This window comes from Pan troglodytes, chromosome 6 (genome assembly GCF_028858775.2).
Source record: "Pan troglodytes isolate AG18354 chromosome 6, NHGRI_mPanTro3-v2.0_pri, whole genome shotgun sequence".
Lineage (NCBI taxonomy): Eukaryota > Metazoa > Chordata > Mammalia > Primates > Hominidae > Pan > Pan troglodytes.
Window position 1 is genome coordinate 158,258,701 of NC_072404.2, and position 16,676 is coordinate 158,275,376.

General features: G+C 53.0%; 1 protein-coding gene across 5 annotated transcripts; it reads left to right on the top strand.

Annotated features, from left to right (window-relative positions):
- Positions 1 to 571: 571 nt before the first annotated feature.
- On the top strand, positions 572 to 16,620 carry EPHB6 (EPH receptor B6). 5 transcript variants are annotated; one of them, XM_016958301.3, is made up of 21 exons: positions 578 to 908; positions 6,581 to 6,715; positions 7,037 to 7,075; positions 7,546 to 7,662; positions 8,285 to 8,360; positions 8,654 to 8,854; positions 9,158 to 9,222; positions 9,493 to 10,270; positions 10,999 to 11,154; positions 11,484 to 11,840; positions 12,005 to 12,129; positions 12,430 to 12,592; positions 13,132 to 13,246; positions 13,521 to 13,573; positions 13,765 to 13,884; positions 14,018 to 14,265; positions 14,500 to 14,673; positions 15,343 to 15,492; positions 15,740 to 15,933; positions 16,056 to 16,211; positions 16,322 to 16,620. In XM_016958301.3, exons 6-21 carry the CDS (start codon positions 8,755 to 8,757, stop codon positions 16,428 to 16,430), a joined length of 3,063 nt encoding a protein of 1,020 aa, XP_016813790.1. In that variant the 5' UTR covers positions 578 to 908; positions 6,581 to 6,715; positions 7,037 to 7,075; positions 7,546 to 7,662; positions 8,285 to 8,360; positions 8,654 to 8,754; the 3' UTR covers positions 16,431 to 16,620. The 5 variants fall into 5 exon arrangements, with proteins under 5 accessions (XP_063671771.1, XP_016813791.1, XP_009452666.1 ...); XM_063815701.1 differs by lacking the exon at positions 7,037 to 7,075 and having other exon boundaries at positions 572 to 908; positions 9,158 to 9,361; XM_016958302.3 differs by lacking the exon at positions 7,037 to 7,075 and having other exon boundaries at positions 572 to 908.
- The last annotated feature ends 56 nt before the right edge of the window (positions 16,621 to 16,676 follow it).

Below are 16,676 nucleotides of genomic sequence, written 5' to 3' on the forward strand. Positions count from 1 at the left end.
GGCTCCCCCTACCACCGCCCGTACTCTCCCAGATTTCTCAGTTTGTCTTTCCCTCCACCCCCTGCTTTTCCTTCCTTCTCTCTTGCTCAGCTCACGCCCACCTTAGTTCAAAGCTGAGTAGGAGCCCCACTGTTTTAGTTCCTAGAGTTAAAGCCGAAGAGGAGGGAGGCGCGAGGGGGTGTGTGCGGGGCTCTGCCCTGCCCTGAACTGCCACGGTCCGCCAGTTGCGCTTCGCTCCGCGGGTGTCCGACCCAAGCCGAGCCCGAGCCCGAGCCCAGGGGCTTTACAGCCTTTTCCCTTCCCACTTCCTGCAGGCGCCCCACGCGTGCGATCCTCCCGGCCAAGACCCGCGGGAGGAGGCCGCCCCCTTCCCGGCGCACAGGCGGGGCCCCGGGCGCGCCCCGCGTCTCCCACGCGCGCCGGGGCGGAGGAGCGGGCGCCGCGCACTCACCGCCTAGGCCGGGAGGGCGGGCTCGGCTCCCCGGAAGAAGGGAGTGGGAAGGCGGCCAAAGGGGCTGAAGGGGCGGGCCGGGCCGGCCTGGGAGGGGACGCGGAGGGGGCGGGCCGGGCTGCGTTCGCTCCAGCCGCGGCTCTACAGCAGCGGGCGGCGGGACCCGGGACCCAGCTTGGCGACGGCGATCGCGACCCGGGACCCAGCCTGGCGACGGCGATCGCGACGCGGGCCCCCAGGATCTCCCGGCGCCCCACCTCTGGAGCAGCCCCTGCCGCCAGCGTCAGGTCCACCCCGGAATCCCAGGGACTCTCGGCGCCGAACGGACCCGGGCCGGGTGCAACGGGGTCCCCGGACTGGAGAAGACGCGGGTGGCACTGTGCGAGCTCCAGGAGCCCCGGGTCCACTGCGAGGCCTCGGGGGGCGCAGACCTGCAGAGACTGCGGCCAACGGGAAGGTGAGCCCGCGGGGTTAGCAGGCGGCGTTGTGGGGGTCGGGGACAGTATGCTTGGGGACAGAGGAATTAAGGTTTGCAAGAGTAGTGGGGCTCCCCAGCCCCTAGGTGGCTTCCTGAGGGAGTACTGAGGATCCTTCCTCAAGGCCAGATTGGGGTTCCTGAAGGGTGAGGAAACGGTCAACCTGGCTACTCCCCTCTCACTCCACTCTGACCTGGCATCATTGACACCGCATTACCCTTGCTGTTAGGATCCCCCAGTTGCGTTCCCAGACATTCTCCTCTGGCTCTGGCTTGGGAGTCCTAATCTGGGAGGGTCCTCGCAGAGACGGAGCTCCACGCTTGGAACAGGATTGCCACCCCTCTGACTCCAGTGGCATCACTCCAATCCCCTTGGAGCTGGGAGGAGTCAGGAGGCTGACCACACACCTGTCCCCTGCTCCCCACAAGGCACTGTCCCCCCCAGCCCCATGACCACAGTTAAGCCTTGGAGGTGGAAGGAACGCTTGGTTCCTGCTGCCCAGCCATCACCCCCAACGTGCAACCAAATTCTATTGCGTGCTCCTGCCCCAGCTCCACCCTCGCTCTGCTCCCTCCATCTGGGTGCTTGGCCCTGCTTGCCCCACACCCCCACCCACCGATCTTGGCCGTCTGGCACCCTCTCTCCTCCCATCCCTGGGGGAGCTGGCATGGACCCAGCATAGCAATGTTGTAATGTCCCTGGCAGCGCCCATGGAGCGGAGCTGCTGGGCCTGTTCCCAGTTAACCCAGGCCCTCCGCCCGCCAGGGGAACTTGACTGAGGCTCTAGGAGGGGAGATGCTGGTCCTGAGCTGAGAGACCAGTGGGAGGGAGCTGTGTGGGGCTGTTAGTAGACCACAGAAGCTGCCCAAGTAAGGGGCATTGGAGCATTGAGGCTTCTGAGTGCTGCTCAGTGGGGCCACTTGGCTTTTCAGAGCAGTGGGCCTTTTTTCTCAAAGGAAGATTAGGGTGGGGGTGTCTATGTACTTACCTGGTGGCCTCAGAAGGAGGACTTGTTTGGAGTCTATTACTCCATTCAGGGTGCAAAAAGATGGTTGGCAATGACACTGAGTTACCAGAATGCTGGGGAGCAACAGGCTGGGGTGGGCTGAGCGTGGGAAAGGCAGGATCCTCCTTCTGGGACGGCTGTTCTGCTATCACCCTGTCCTGAGCCTGGGCCCTAGACCCTGAGTTCCCACTCTAGGTAGAAGGAGGATGGCAGGTTCTGGAGGGTTTGGGAAGCCTCAGGTTTCCCTTTCTTTACCCACTCCTCCCCGCCCCCCGCTTGGCTCCCTCTCCCAGCCCAGGTGTTTCTGCAGAAGTACCTCCTGGGGCCAAGAGCAACTCACAGCCAGACTGGGGGTAGAGCAGGGGCCGAAGGTGAGGAAGAAGGGCCCATGGAACCACTCCGGAACCAGCACTGATGTGCATCTTCTGCCACAGGAAAGCAACAGCCCCCGTCTACACAGACAGCATCTGCTCCCGCCCACCTCACCTCATACACATTCCCTTACACACTCCACCAGGTAGACACACATCCTCAGGCACTGCTGACGCAGGTGCTACTCCTGGCACTCAGGGGCTTTCTTCCACAACCTTCCACTTACTCATCTCTCAGGCACATTTGCCTCCTGCCTTAACACCCTCCCTTATGCTCTTTTCCAGAGCCACGCATGTCCCCCGTCAGTGCACAGAGTGGCTCATTCTAAGTGGCTGTCTGGCTAGACCTAGACACTGCCTGCATCTTAAAAGCCTCCCCCAGCTCCACAGCCTGGGAGTGGGAGGCACATTTGTCTGAGTCACAGTGCTCTGGGGGACATTCTCAGGGGCTGGAGGCCTCCAGGGACACAGGACTGTCCTCTGCTAGGTAATCTACAAATTAGCTTCTCCAGCCAAGGAAGCAGGGACTAGAAGAGCCGGAGGACAGCCCCTCCTCACTGTCTGTCCTGGTTGCCTCCATAAAGCCTGATGATGGGATCCTTCTCAAGGCAGGAGGCCAGAGCACGAAGAGATCTCCAAGGTGGAGATTAAAGGATAGAGGCTTTGGCATTAAACTGAGCAAGGATTATACTGGAATTTCCTGGGCGTTTAACAGCTGTGGAACAGAATGGGGGACAGGGCCTGTGGTACTGACCCCTCCCACACTGACCTGTGTGGCTCACAGGTGTAAGGACCAGCCCAGCAACCACACCAGACATAAAACCTCGAACCCCTTTGCCCTCGGGACTGTTCTGTCCCTGCTGGACTCTGCAGCCTGCTTTGTCTCACTAAATTGTTCCTGTCTGGGCTCGGTTTGGGGCCATGCCCTTTACTATGTGTTCCCAGTGGACAGTCCCCTGGGTTCCCCTCTGTCCCTTCATAGCCTCATCCCTTTGCTTGACATCGTCGAAGAGAAGCATGCATGATGTCAGCAGCGGGACAGTTGGAACTTCTTGGGAGACAAGCTTAAAGACTAGCCAGAGATAACAATTATTTTGGTTTTCTTGTTGGCATTACTTCACTCATTCATTCTCAGCTCCTACTGTATTTCCACCTCTACCTTCTTCTTATAGATGAACATTTCTTGATATTTTGAAACATAGAAGGAAAATGGCGTGGGGAGTGAATAAAATGTAAACGTATGCTTATTTGTCTAGGTTTTACAAATATTTTTCTTTTTTGTTTAGATTTTAATTATGAGATTTTACGTTAATTATAAAAATAAGGTATGCTTACTGTAACAAGAAAAATAATTGAATTATGTATAAGACAAAATTAATGCCCCCACCTACAATCCTTCATTTCTACCTCCCACAGTAACCCATTTTAATGGCCTAATATGTCTTCTGCCTACCTTCCTCCAAGCTTATTTGGCTTACATTATTTAATCTTTAAAAATTCACTTTGTGGATTGAGGTGCATAAACTATATTAAGTAAGCTTGATTTGCTCATGAAAATATCATATTTAGCATTTAATTGGAGCACGGTTAATTTTTTAAATTCTTACCAATTTACCAATTTAATTTACTTTTAAGTCATTCTTTTTTTTTTTTTTTTTTTTTTTTTTTTGAGAAAGCATCTTGCTCTGTCGCCGAGGCTGGAGTGCAGTGGCACGATCTCGGCTCACTGCAAGCTCCGCCTCCCGGGTTCACGCCATTCTCCTGCCTCAGCCTCCCCAGCAGCTGGGACTACAGGCACACGCCACCATGCCCAGCTAATTTCTTTTTTTTTTTTTTTTTTGTATTTTTAGTAGAAACAGGGTTTCACCGTGTTAGCCAGGACGGTCTCGATCTCCTGACCTTGTGATCCGCCCACCTTGGCCTCCCAAAGTGAAATATTTCATTTTTATAGCAACATAACTCGTAAGCTATGCTTTGTAACCTATGATTCTACAAATCTTTACTTTTTGCCAGTTTCTGAAAACAAAACACAACCTTGATACCTAAGAAACAGTCTTATTTTTGTAAACCGAAGAGATGTAGCAGGCTTGTGGATCTATTGTCTCTACTGTATCAAAAAGATATTAAGTGATATATCTATAAAAGAAGCTGAGAAAATATTATAAAGTCATAGACTGCAATTGTTGTTACCTAAAACTTTGTCTAATCAGTCTCATTTTCTCTACCATTGTTTTATGTTCACATTTCTGCTGCTTCTGGTTTTATATTTTTAAAACCTTATACACATCTGAAATGTGAATATTTTTCTAAAGGAGATAAGTTCTTTTGCACATTCTTGTGTTAGAGAATTTCTAAATACTGACCAGTTCCTTTTGTAAGTCAGAGGAGAGAGGACTCTCAAGCAGGCTGTGAGAGAGGAGCAAGGGGCCTGGCTTTGCAGAGGCTGCTTCCCATCTCTGTGGCAGGAGAAATGTACTGGCCTGTCCCTGGGATGCTCTCCTGGACCAAATGCAGAAGATGCTCCATGCCCACAACCATTGAAGACACCTTTGAAAAATCAAGTTCTGAGTCCTGCTTACTTAGCATTCCAGGCATGTGGAGCAGCCGTGTTCTTGTCACTTATGTTTCTGCCTTTGAAATTGGCTTCAAAAGAATCTGCAGTGGTATGAATTTGCTGACAGCAATTTATTCCATATCTTAATAAAGCTTCCTTTTTCTTTATTTGGATTCCTGCAACAGGGGTACACCCATATTCTTTTTATATATTAAAATTAAAAGTCTTGAATTTATTTGGCTTGTTTGATAAGTAAGAACTCATCTAACTTCCTAGTCTGACTCAGCAACAATTTTTTTTTTTCTGAAAAAATGTATTTATAACCTTCAATCATCTGGATCTGAATCTAAAAGAGGTCCTCATCAAACATTAGAAGTATCCTTCTGGGTACTTTAAGATCCTCAACCATTTCTTTTTAATGAATATCTTTGTTCTTAGTAAAATTTCAAAAAATTGCTGAAGTGGTCATCCACAGGCAGTGTCTCTATTTTCTTCTTTTCTTTATGCTGTTTCTTGATGGCAGAAGCTGAGTGGCCTTAACATCCATGTTTCATAATTGCTTTTGCTCTTTTCTGGATCTTCTGGAGGGAGGCCAGCTTCGTGTTGTCATTACGAGGCATGCTAAGGCTATGCAAGCACGCCCTATTGCAACCACAAGTGACTGTGTTCCTTGTAGTTCGGGTCATCAAAGCAAATATCTTGCTATTCATCTTCCAGAGTGTTCCATATTGGACAGCTGATACTATCTGCAGCGCATCTTTTCTATCTTGCTTGGCTGTCTTTCAAAATAATTCATTGAAATATTTCCAAAATATTTATTGTTCCTTCTTCATGATTATTTGCCTAGTTGTAAGCTTGAGAAGACACAGGGCTTACTGTTTCTTCTTTGTACAGATTACAGAATCCATCCATGTTCTGAGTGAAAGAAAGAGACTATTTTAAAGAATAACTTCTAGGCAAATGGTAAAATAGACTTCATTGTTTAAAAACCTGCTGCTGGCATTTTCTTTCCCTGATAACAGTATTTCTAAGGACTCCGTGACTCTGGTTTGCTTCAGTGTGTCAAGCACGTCTCCAAATTAAGCCATTGAGAGTTTGGGGGGGGTGCACTTACAACATGAATTACTTTAGGATATTTATTAAACAGCCACTGGTGACGGTGCCAAGGTTACAGAATTGAATAGCTATGCCTGCTTTTTACTTCATGATCTCCCCGTTCCTCTCCAAAGCATTTATTTCATCTGTGAAGGATCCTAGTAGCATTTCAGACATTTTTGCAAAGAACATTACTTAAGAGCAATTTGCCATATGGAAATGCTCCTTACTTGTCTCCATAGGCTGTAAATTGAACTCTCTATTTCACAAATAGGGTTAAAGATGTACAAAAGGTGAGTTTCAGGGGCTAGTTGGCAGGTGCCCACTCTACATCAGCCCACGCGTATGTAGAAATGGTGTCTTTCCATGATAACTTCATGGACAGCACAGCCCGCAGTGCCAGAAAAAAATTAGTAGGAATCAAATTATGATTTTCATATTTGTCGCAATTAAAGTTTCATAGTTTGATTTTTGTTTTATGATAGCTTTCAACAATCCCAAGGCCATATATATCCAGGAAAAACAAATCACAACTTCTCTTCTAATTGGCTTTTTTTTTTTTGTTTTCCTCTCAGTTCTATGTCTTTTGAGCAATCTGGGCAACATGTCTCTTTTTTTTCTTCACAGAAATAAAGGGATTATAGTCCACTTAATTCACAGACTTCTGAGACTCAGACACGAGGAGAGATAGAGAACCGCCAATCTCTAGATCAACAAGCAAAGGAGGTGCCAAGCCTGTTTGTCTTCATTGTGACGCTGGAGGTAGCTATTCCTTCTGTTCATTTGCTCGTGAGCTTAGTGGTGTGCCTTCTGAAGGCACAGGAAGGTTTTATATAAGAGGTAGCTTACTACATAGTTCTGAGAAGCCATTATGAGGATATGAACACTGTTTTGATTAACTTTACTAAACAGTTATTATCCTATAGTTTTAAAGAAAATTTTAATTAATGATTTAGTTGAAAGAATACACATGCAAGAGTTTAAGAATGCAAAAATTTAAATGGATACAATTAATGAGAATACAATGAAAGTTAAGTCTCCCTTGCACTGGGTCTCAGTCCATTTCCTTTGCCTTTTTCACAGGTTTTGGATGCTGTTCCATAGATATCCTTCCATACATATGTATGTGTATATATCCTTCTTAACAAAGGGGAGCTTACTTTACACTGTTCTCCATTGTCCCACTTTCACTTGGAAATGCTTTTTATATCAGTGCATAAACAGTTGCCCATATTTCTTTCTAAGGATGTACTATAATTTTACTGTCTTCCAATTGATGGACAGTTAGTTTACAGCCTTTTCTCTTATAAACAATTTGCAATTAATGTCTTTGTTCAAACATCTGTGCAAACCCATACAAGTATACAGTACCTGAAGGACACATTCTTACAATGTAGTTGCTGGAAAGATATTACCCAATTGTCCTCCCAAGAGAATATTCCAATTTGGATTCAAGCAGAGTATGTACAAGAGAACCTATTTCCCATATCTTGTCCAACATGGTAAAAATGGTGTCTTAGGCAACTGTGGCTGCCATAACAAAGTGCAATAGACCTAGTAGCTTATACACAATAGAAATATCTTTCTCACAGTCTGGATGCTGGGAAGTCCAAGATCAGGGTGCCGGCATGGTCAGTTCCTGGCGAAGCCTCTCTTCTAGGTTTCAGACTGCCCTCTTCTTTGTTGTGTCCTCGAATGGCAGAAAAAGGGTGAGAAAGCCCTTTGGGGTCTCTTTCATCTGGGCACTAATCTCATGATTAGTGAGGGCTCCACCCTCATGACCTAAAATTTCCTCCCAAAGGCCCCATCTTCTAATACCATCATCTTGGGAGTTAGGATTTCAACATATGAGTGGAGGGGGGGCACAAATATTCCTTCTATAACAAATGGCCTGTTGCTGTAGTTTTAACCTGGTTTCCTTTCAATGTGAGCAAACAAGAAGCATCTTTTCATATGTTAAAGCCATAGGGTTATTCTTCTGTAAGCTCTAGGAAAACATGCACCCCTTGGGGCACGAGGATCTTTGTTCACAAAGTGTATGCCAGACCTCCATAGCTCTGCCCCCTCCCTGCACTGTCTCATTTATCAGACTGAATCTTCATGCCTGTGTTCTTTCTGTATTTATTCTGGTCCCTTCCCTCCCATCATACCCCACAGCCATCTTCCTGTGTCCCTCCCGCTTCACTGCTTCACTGCCCCTCTGAAATTTCTAGAGCATCCAGGTCCATCGGGGGTGGGGCGGTGTGGTGAGGATTCAATTCATGTGTCCGTAGGATGCAGCAGCTTCTTAACCAGCTGCCTTTAATGAAAATCTTCTAACTTCCAATACAGGGTGGCTGTTGGAGGAAGGGAGGAGAGTAAATGAAGAGAAAGAACTGGAATAACCCCTTGCAGAAAAAAAAAAAGGGTAAGATTGACCCAGAAACACCCTCTGCCCCACTTCTAGGAAGGAGAGCTGTGAGAAATGAACACAGAGACAGGGTCACACAGGGAGTAGGCATGAACACTCCAAGATGGTCAAATGTGCACCGGCTCAGGAGAGGCAGTATGCAACCTGGCTTCTGTCCCATGGTGGGTGCTGGGGCGATTGGAGAGCTGTAGGAGGAGACACAGACACGGGGTCAGCTTTTGGAGCTTGGGCTGTATATGAAGAAACACTTTCTTCCCATCTGCCTCTTCTGGTCTTGTGTGTCTCCTCAGGAAGCAAGCTTAGCTGTACACCCTGAGTCTTGCAAAAGCTGCAGCCCCACCCAGGAGCAGGGTGGTGGCTGGGGCGATGGTGGACGCCCTGAAGATGTCCCATGGCTACTGAAGGGGCTGCCCAGTTAGGGAACAGAGTGGCGGGCATGGTGTGTAGCCTATGGGTGCTGCTCCTGGTGTCTTCAGTTCTGGCTCTGGAAGGTAAGAGGGAGGGGAGACAGGAGAACCCAGACCTGCCATAGAGACCCAGTGCAAGGGGGAAGTGGGAAAGATTTAGAAAAGGTAGATAAGGGTGAAGACATCAATAAAGGGAAAGACATGGTGAGGATAATGAAGACCCACATCAGATTTGTCAGAGAAAGGACCCTGACAGACAGCTGTGCTCCTGCTGGCAAAGACATGGGCCCGGGTGGGGCATTCTTTTGTTCCCGGTAGGAATAGAGTAGGGGCTGGCAGTGCTGGCTGGAGGCTTGGCCACTGTGTGCCCCTCTTATTTCTGGGCAGAGGTATTGCTGGACACCACCGGAGAGACATCTGAGATTGGCTGGCTCACCTACCCACCAGGGGGGGTGAGTGCCACTCTAATTCTGAACCTGAATCCCTTGGCCCTGCCCCTCCCTGTTCCCTGGAGAGTGGAATTCATGAAGGAAACCCTGGGTGAGGATTATGGGAAAAGGATCCCTCCCTCTAGAGCACCAAGATTTCAAGGTATCCTCTATCTGCTTTGCTTGTCATTAATTTTAAGTCTCAGTGGAAGAGATATGTCCCCTTTCCTATAACCTCTACCTCGCCTTGCTTAAGCCTGGAGCCCCTAAAGCTTCTCCTGGCCCTTCCTGCAGTGGGACGAGGTGAGTGTTCTGGACGACCAGCGACGCCTGACTCGGACCTTTGAGGCATGTCATGTGGCAGGGGCCCCTCCAGGCACCGGGCAGGACAATTGGTTGCAGACACACTTTGTGGAGCGGCGCGGGGCCCAGAGGGCGCACATTCGACTCCACTTCTCTGTGCGGGCATGCTCCAGCCTGGGTGTGAGCGGCGGCACCTGCCGGGAGACCTTCACCCTTTACTACCGTCAGGCTGAGGAGCCCGACAGCCCTGACAGCGTTTCCTCCTGGCACCTCAAACGCTGGACCAAGGTGGACACAATTGCAGCAGACGAGAGCTTTCCCTCCTCCTCCTCCTCCTCCTCTTCTTCCTCTGCAGCGTGGGCTGTGGGACCCCACGGGGCTGGGCAGCGGGCTGGACTGCAACTGAACGTCAAAGAGCGGAGCTTTGGGCCTCTCACCCAACGCGGCTTCTACGTGGCCTTCCAGGACACGGGGGCCTGCCTGGCCCTGGTCGCTGTCAGGCTCTTCTCCTACACCTGCCCTGCCGTGCTCCGATCCTTTGCTTCCTTTCCAGAGACGCAGGCCAGTGGGGCTGGGGGGGCCTCCCTGGTGGCAGCTGTGGGCACCTGTGTGGCTCATGCAGAGCCAGAGGAGGACGGAGTAGGGGGCCAGGCAGGAGGCAGCCCCCCCAGGCTGCACTGCAACGGGGAGGGCAAGTGGATGGTAGCTGTCGGGGGCTGCCGCTGCCAGCCTGGATACCAACCAGCACGAGGAGACAAGGCCTGCCAAGGTGAGAGCCCACTCGTCTTGCACTTGCCCGACACGTGCCACCCACCCCCAGCCTTTGGGCTCCTCTTCTGAACACCCCAAAATTCATTTTATCTGCAAAAGGTCAGGAATAAGCCATCTTAGGAAAGGACCCCGATTTTCCCTAATTTTATTTCTTAAAGCACTCAAACTTACTATCACCCACTCATCTGAAATTTCTGGAATCTTCTGGAGCCTTTCACAGCAATTGCCTTCTCCTAAGTCTTCAGGCCTGAGAAGCGATGGAGACCAAAAGGAGTTTAGCTCCAGCTCCAGGGTTACTATGGAATAGAGTCCTTTGGTTCCCATTCGCCCTTCTGTTGGGAGGGTCCCTGCCTCGCTGGGCCAGGTGACAGGGACGCAGGTAGAGGAAGGCAGTGGATGGCAGCTAGGGAGAATGACTGCAGCAGCAGGCCTCCGCAGAGGGAGCTTATGCAATAAGCTGGGAACACCCACATCTGGCACTGGGCCTGTCTGTAACCCCCACTGCACCTCACTTTCTCCATCCATGGAAATGCAATTCTGTCCCAGCAATTGGCAGAAGAAATCTCTGCCTGAGGGAAGAGAGGGTGGGGTTCAGTCTTGGAAGAAAAGGAGAACCAGCTCTGGGGAAGAGAAGGCTGCGAGGATACCTGCCTGCTGTGTGTTGGGAGCTCAGGGTGGGTGGACAGAGCGAGTGTGACGCCCCCACTCTCCTCTCTGCCTCCTCAGCCTGCCCACGGGGGCTCTATAAGGCTTCTGCTGGGAATGCTCCCTGCTCACCATGCCCTGCCCGCAGTCACGCTGCCAACCCAGCAGCCCCCGTTTGCCCCTGCCTGGAGGGCTTCTACCGGGCCAGTTCCGACCCACCAGAGGCCCCCTGCACTGGTGAGTTCCTCACCCAGCCCTGCAATGGGAAAGAGACTGGGAGAGGGGCCAGAAGTGGGGGGAGCAGGCAACACGGGGGGCTCTTTGCATTTGGAGTGACTTGTTTTTCCCCTATTTTCTTGGCTTCCTCCCCTCCCTGTCCCCACCCCCTTCTCTCCCTGACCCATCCTTCCCTGGGCCCACATCCTGCCTCTCTGGGCTACCCCCACCCCATGCTCTTCTGTCTCCTTCCCTCTGGGCCACCCACCCTTCCCTGGCTCCTTCCTTCCTCAATCACCCCCACTCCTGCCCTCTTGGCCCTTGGACTGCCATATCCTCCGGCCCCCCAGGTCCTCCATCAGCTCCCCAGGAGCTTTGGTTTGAGGTGCAAGGCTCAGCACTCATGCTACACTGGCGCCTGCCTCGGGAGCTGGGGGGTCGAGGGGACCTGCTCTTCAATGTCGTGTGCAAGGAGTGTGAAGGCCGCCAGGAACCTGCCAGCGGTGGTGGGGGCACTTGTCGCCGCTGCAGGGATGAGGTCCACTTCGACCCTCGCCAGAGAGGCCTGACTGAGAGCCGAGTGTTAGTGGGGGGACTCCGGGCACACGTACCCTACATCTTAGAGGTGCAGGCTGTCAATGGGGTGTCTGAGCTCAGCCCTGACCCTCCTCAGGCTGCAGCCATCAATGTCAGCACCAGCCATGAAGGTGAGCTCTTTTCCTTGGCCTTCAGGATCCCCTGCCTCCGCTCCTTTGAGCCCCCTTCCCTACTCCTGATCTCCAGCCTGGTCCACCCCTGCCGCCCTCCCCTCAAGGCTGATCCTGCTCCCAGGGACTCCTATCCCCATAATAATTTTCCTTTTGCACTCTAGTGCCCTCTGCTGTCCCTGTGGTGCACCAGGTGAGCCGGGCATCCAACAGCATCACGGTGTCCTGGCCGCAGCCTGACCAGACCAATGGGAACATCCTGGACTATCAGCTCCGCTACTATGACCAGGTGCGCAGGAGGAGTGGGGGTTCCGCAGTAGGGCTGGTAGGAACTCATAGGCCTCACAGTGGGGCCCAGAGGTGACCAGGTGCACAGGAGGAATGAGGGGTCCGCAACAGGGCTGGCAGGAGCTCACAGTCCCCACAGTAGGGGCCAGAGGCTGAATGGGCAAGGAGAGGTGCCCAGAAGCGTGCAGCACTGGGCATGTGTCTGAGAGCCCTGTCAACCAGGGAGGGTGGCTGGGGGCCTTAGGGGCAGAAGCAGGGGCAAGAGGGGGCCAGGCAGGGAGTGAGTGGCTGTTACCCCCAGGCAGAAGACGAATCCCACTCCTTCACCCTGACCAGCGAGACCAACACTGCCACCGTGACACAGCTGAGCCCTGGCCACATCTATGGTTTCCAGGTGCGGGCCCGGACTGCTGCCGGCCACGGCCCCTACGGGGGCAAAGTCTATTTCCAGACACTTCCTCAAGGTGAGCGGGGGTCAAGGGCCAGATGGGCAGGTGAAGGCCCAAGTGGGTAGTGAGGAGAGGCCCAGGGACTGTCCGGCCTTGAACCCTGGCCCCGTGCTTCCCAACCAGAAGTTCTGTGGGAAAGAAGAGTGCCTTTTGCTCAGCAGCTGACCTAGGGGCTACTTGGGGAGGTGGGGAATTGTAGGGGTATGTATGCATGTTGAGTGTGGATATGGGAGGGCTGTGGGGATGTGTGTGTGTGTTGTGTGTCCCTGGGTGTGGATGTGGGAGGGCTGTGGGCGTGTGTGTGTGTTGTGTGTCTGTGTGTGTGGATGTGGAGGGCTGTGGGGATGTGTGTGTGTGTTGTGTGTCCCTGTGTGTGGATGTGGGAGGGCTGTGGGCGTGTCTGTGTGTTGTGTGTCCCTGTGCATGGATGTGGGAGGTTTGGGGCATGCGCGTGCATGTTGTGTGTGCCTGTGGTGTGTGTGGGTGCCTGGGCACATGAACAAGCACCTGTGAGAGAACTGGCCCACCTGTGACCCTGTCGGCTGGTCCCCCAGGGGAGCTGTCTTCCCAGCTTCCGGAAAGACTCTCCTTGGTGATCGGCTCCATCCTGGGGGCTTTGGCCTTCCTCCTGCTGGCAGCCATCACCGTGCTGGCGGTCGTCTTCCAGCGGTGAGTCCCCACCCCTGCCCAACTCTGCCCAGCACCATTAACTCCACAGCCAAACCTCAAGTCCTGCCAAGTCTGGAGCCCCCTGCAGAAACCTCACACTGGTGCTCCTCCCGTCAGCCAGCCCCTGCCCTGGGCCCCACGTGGAGGTGGGCAGGAGGGCCAGGCTGGCGTCCCCCCTCCACAGACCGACTAAAGAGCAGTCTGGAGGGTGACAAGGGGGCAGCAAGGGGGTGGAAATGGGAGCGTAATCCCCAGCCACCGTTTTGTTCCTCAGGAAGCGGCGTGGGACTGGCTACACGGAGCAGCTGCAGCAATACAGCAGCCCAGGTGGGGATGAGGAGAGGAAATGGGTGGGGCTGGGGAACACATGGGTGGGGCACATGGCAGGCAAGGCTGGATCCCCCCAAGATTGGGGGAGCTCCTTGGCACAACCTTCTGGAGGTAAGTGGGCATGTCTGGGGTGCGCGGGCAGCCCTGCCTTTCACAACATGCTCATAACATACTCCACACCCCTCCAGGACTCGGGGTGAAGTATTACATCGACCCCTCCACCTACGAGGACCCCTGTCAGGCCATCCGAGAACTTGCCCGGGAAGTCGATCCTGCTTATATCAAGATTGAGGAGGTCATTGGGACAGGTACAGCAGGGCCAAGGCAGGGATCAGAACGACGGGGCTCCCTTGTGGCCTCCGCTGGCCAGACTCTGTGACGCTGTGACAGCAGGACGCTGTGAGCCTTGATCCCCACCCCAACCTACACCTATTTTCCCAGGCTCTTTTGGAGAAGTGCGCCGGGGCCGCCTGCAGCCACGGGGACGGAGGGAGCAGACTGTGGCCATCCAGGCCCTGTGGGCCGGGGGCGCCGAAAGCCTGCAGATGACCTTCCTGGGCCGGGCCGCAGTGCTGGGTCAGTTCCAGCACCCCAACATCCTGCGGCTGGAGGGCGTGGTCACCAAGAGCCGACCCCTCATGGTGCTGACGGAGTTCATGGAGCTTGGCCCCCTGGACAGCTTCCTCAGGGTCAGTCCAGCCTGGGTGAAGGAGGAGGGTCCTTGGGTCCAGGAAAGCTTCCAGGAGACGAGGTCCTGTATCTTTGCTTCTTACCACCCCACCTTCCATGGTCTCCGTCCTTCCTTCCCAGCCATTTTCTGATTCCACACCCTCCCCCTCTCATGCTGTTGTCTGCTGTGCAGTATGTTGAGGTCTCCCCCTGTCTCCGATCACTGACCTCTGCCCCCTGCCCCTTCCCCTCAGCAGCGGGAGGGCCAGTTCAGCAGCCTGCAGCTGGTGGCCATGCAGCGGGGAGTGGCTGCTGCCATGCAGTACCTGTCCAGCTTTGCCTTCGTCCATCGCTCGCTGTCTGCCCACAGCGTGCTGGTGAATAGCCACTTGGTGTGCAAGGTGGCCCGTCTTGGCCACAGTCCTCAGGTGAGAGCACAGCCTTGGGGACACAGCCTGGGGCCTTGTGGCATGCCCCAGCAGGTGCTGGGGTCGGGGGTGAGCTGGAATCTGGGGTAGGTACCTCAGCCGGGGTGTCATAGTCCCTGAAAGGAGTGAGGCTCTCCTGTGTGATGGGGAGATGAAAGCCTAGGCGACGGGGTTTGAGGGATTTCAGGGACCAAGACAAAGGGGATGAGGGAGGGGAGGAGACCTGCAACAATCTAGAACTACCTCCTGCCCTTCCCCCGTTGTGGAGATTACACAGACTCCAGAGTCAGCACAGCTGGGTACAAATTCTTAACACTCTGCTCTCCAGCTCTGTGACCTTGGACAAGTTCACTTTCTCTAAGCTTCACCTTCTGCTTCTGTGAAATGGAGATAATATCATCCACCTTGGAGGGTTGTTATGAGGATTAAATGAGATGCTTGATGTAAAACCCTTAACATATCTGAGCACATAGTAGTTGCTCCATAAACGTGACTATTGCTTCTGCTTCTGTGAAATGGAGATGATATCATCCACCTTAGAGGGTTGTTATGAGGATTAAATGAGATGCTTGATGTAAAACCCTTGGCATATCTGAGCACATAGTAGTTGCTCAATAAACATGACTATTACTATGATTATTACTATTTGCTTTTGACTTTACCCCTCAGGGCCCAAGTTGTTTGCTTCGCTGGGCAGCCCCAGAGGTCATTGCACATGGAAAGCATACAACATCCAGTGATGTCTGGAGCTTTGGGATACTCATGTGGGAAGTGATGAGTTATGGAGAACGGCCTTACTGGGACATGAGTGAGCAGGAGGTGAGCACTGACCTAGACACTGCTGATTTCCCACCCCGATCCCTCCCAGGTTGGAACATTCTAGGACCTCCATTCTCTACTCCGTTTGTATTCTAAGATCTCATGGCTCTTGGATTGCCATATCTTTGAGTTCCTTCTCCACTCCAACCTCATGCTCCATCAGATTCCAGCCCACCCTCTTACCCAACAAAGTACTCCCCTCTACTAACAAAACTTCCCATTGTCATAGTCTTCCTCTGACCCCCAGGTACTAAATGCAATAGAGCAGGAGTTCCGGCTGCCCCCGCCTCCAGGCTGTCCTCCTGGATTACATCTACTTATGTTGGACACTTGGCAGAAGGACCGTGCCCGGCGGCCTCATTTTGACCAGCTGGTGGCTGCATTTGACAAGATGATCCGCAAGCCAGATACCCTGCAGGCTTGCGGGGACCCAGGGGAAAGGTCTGGAGCTTGGGGCTAGAGCCTGGGAAAGCCAGGGAGGGTAGATGCAAACCTAAAGAAAACTTAGGAGAGGGGCTAAGATGAAGAGGAGACCTTGACCCTGCTTGCCCCTCCTCTCTTAGGCCTTCGCAGGCCCTTCTGACCCCTGTGGCCCTGGACTTTCCTTGTCTGGACTCACCCCAGGCCTGGCTTTCAGCCATTGGACTGGAGTGCTACCAGGACAACTTCTCCAAGTTTGGCCTCTGTACCTTCAGTGATGTGGCTCAGCTCAGCCTAGAGTAAGCAGGGAGTGGTGGGGTGGGGGCGAATGCTCCGGGCCCCTGGCTGGGGGTCGTATTGGGGATCTCGGAGAAGCTGGCCCAGATTTGATCCCCTCCCTCCCCACCAGAGACCTGCCTGCCCTGGGCATCACCCTGGCTGGCCACCAGAAGAAGCTGCTGCACCACATCCAGCTCCTTCAGCAACACCTGAGGCAGCAGGGCTCAGTGGAGGTCTAAGAATGACGATACCCGTGACTCAGCCCTGGACACTGGTCCGAGAAGGGACATGTGGGACGTGAGCCGGGCTCCAACAGCCTCTGTGAGAGATGCCCCACACCAAACCCAACCCTCCCGATGGCTGCACTCCCTGGTCCTCCGCCTCTCCACCAGCCCCCTCCTCATTAAAGGGAAAGAAGGGAATTTGCAAGTTTGGTGTGGTGAGGCCTCAGTCTGCAAGGAAGGGTGAGGGAGGCCTCAACGTAG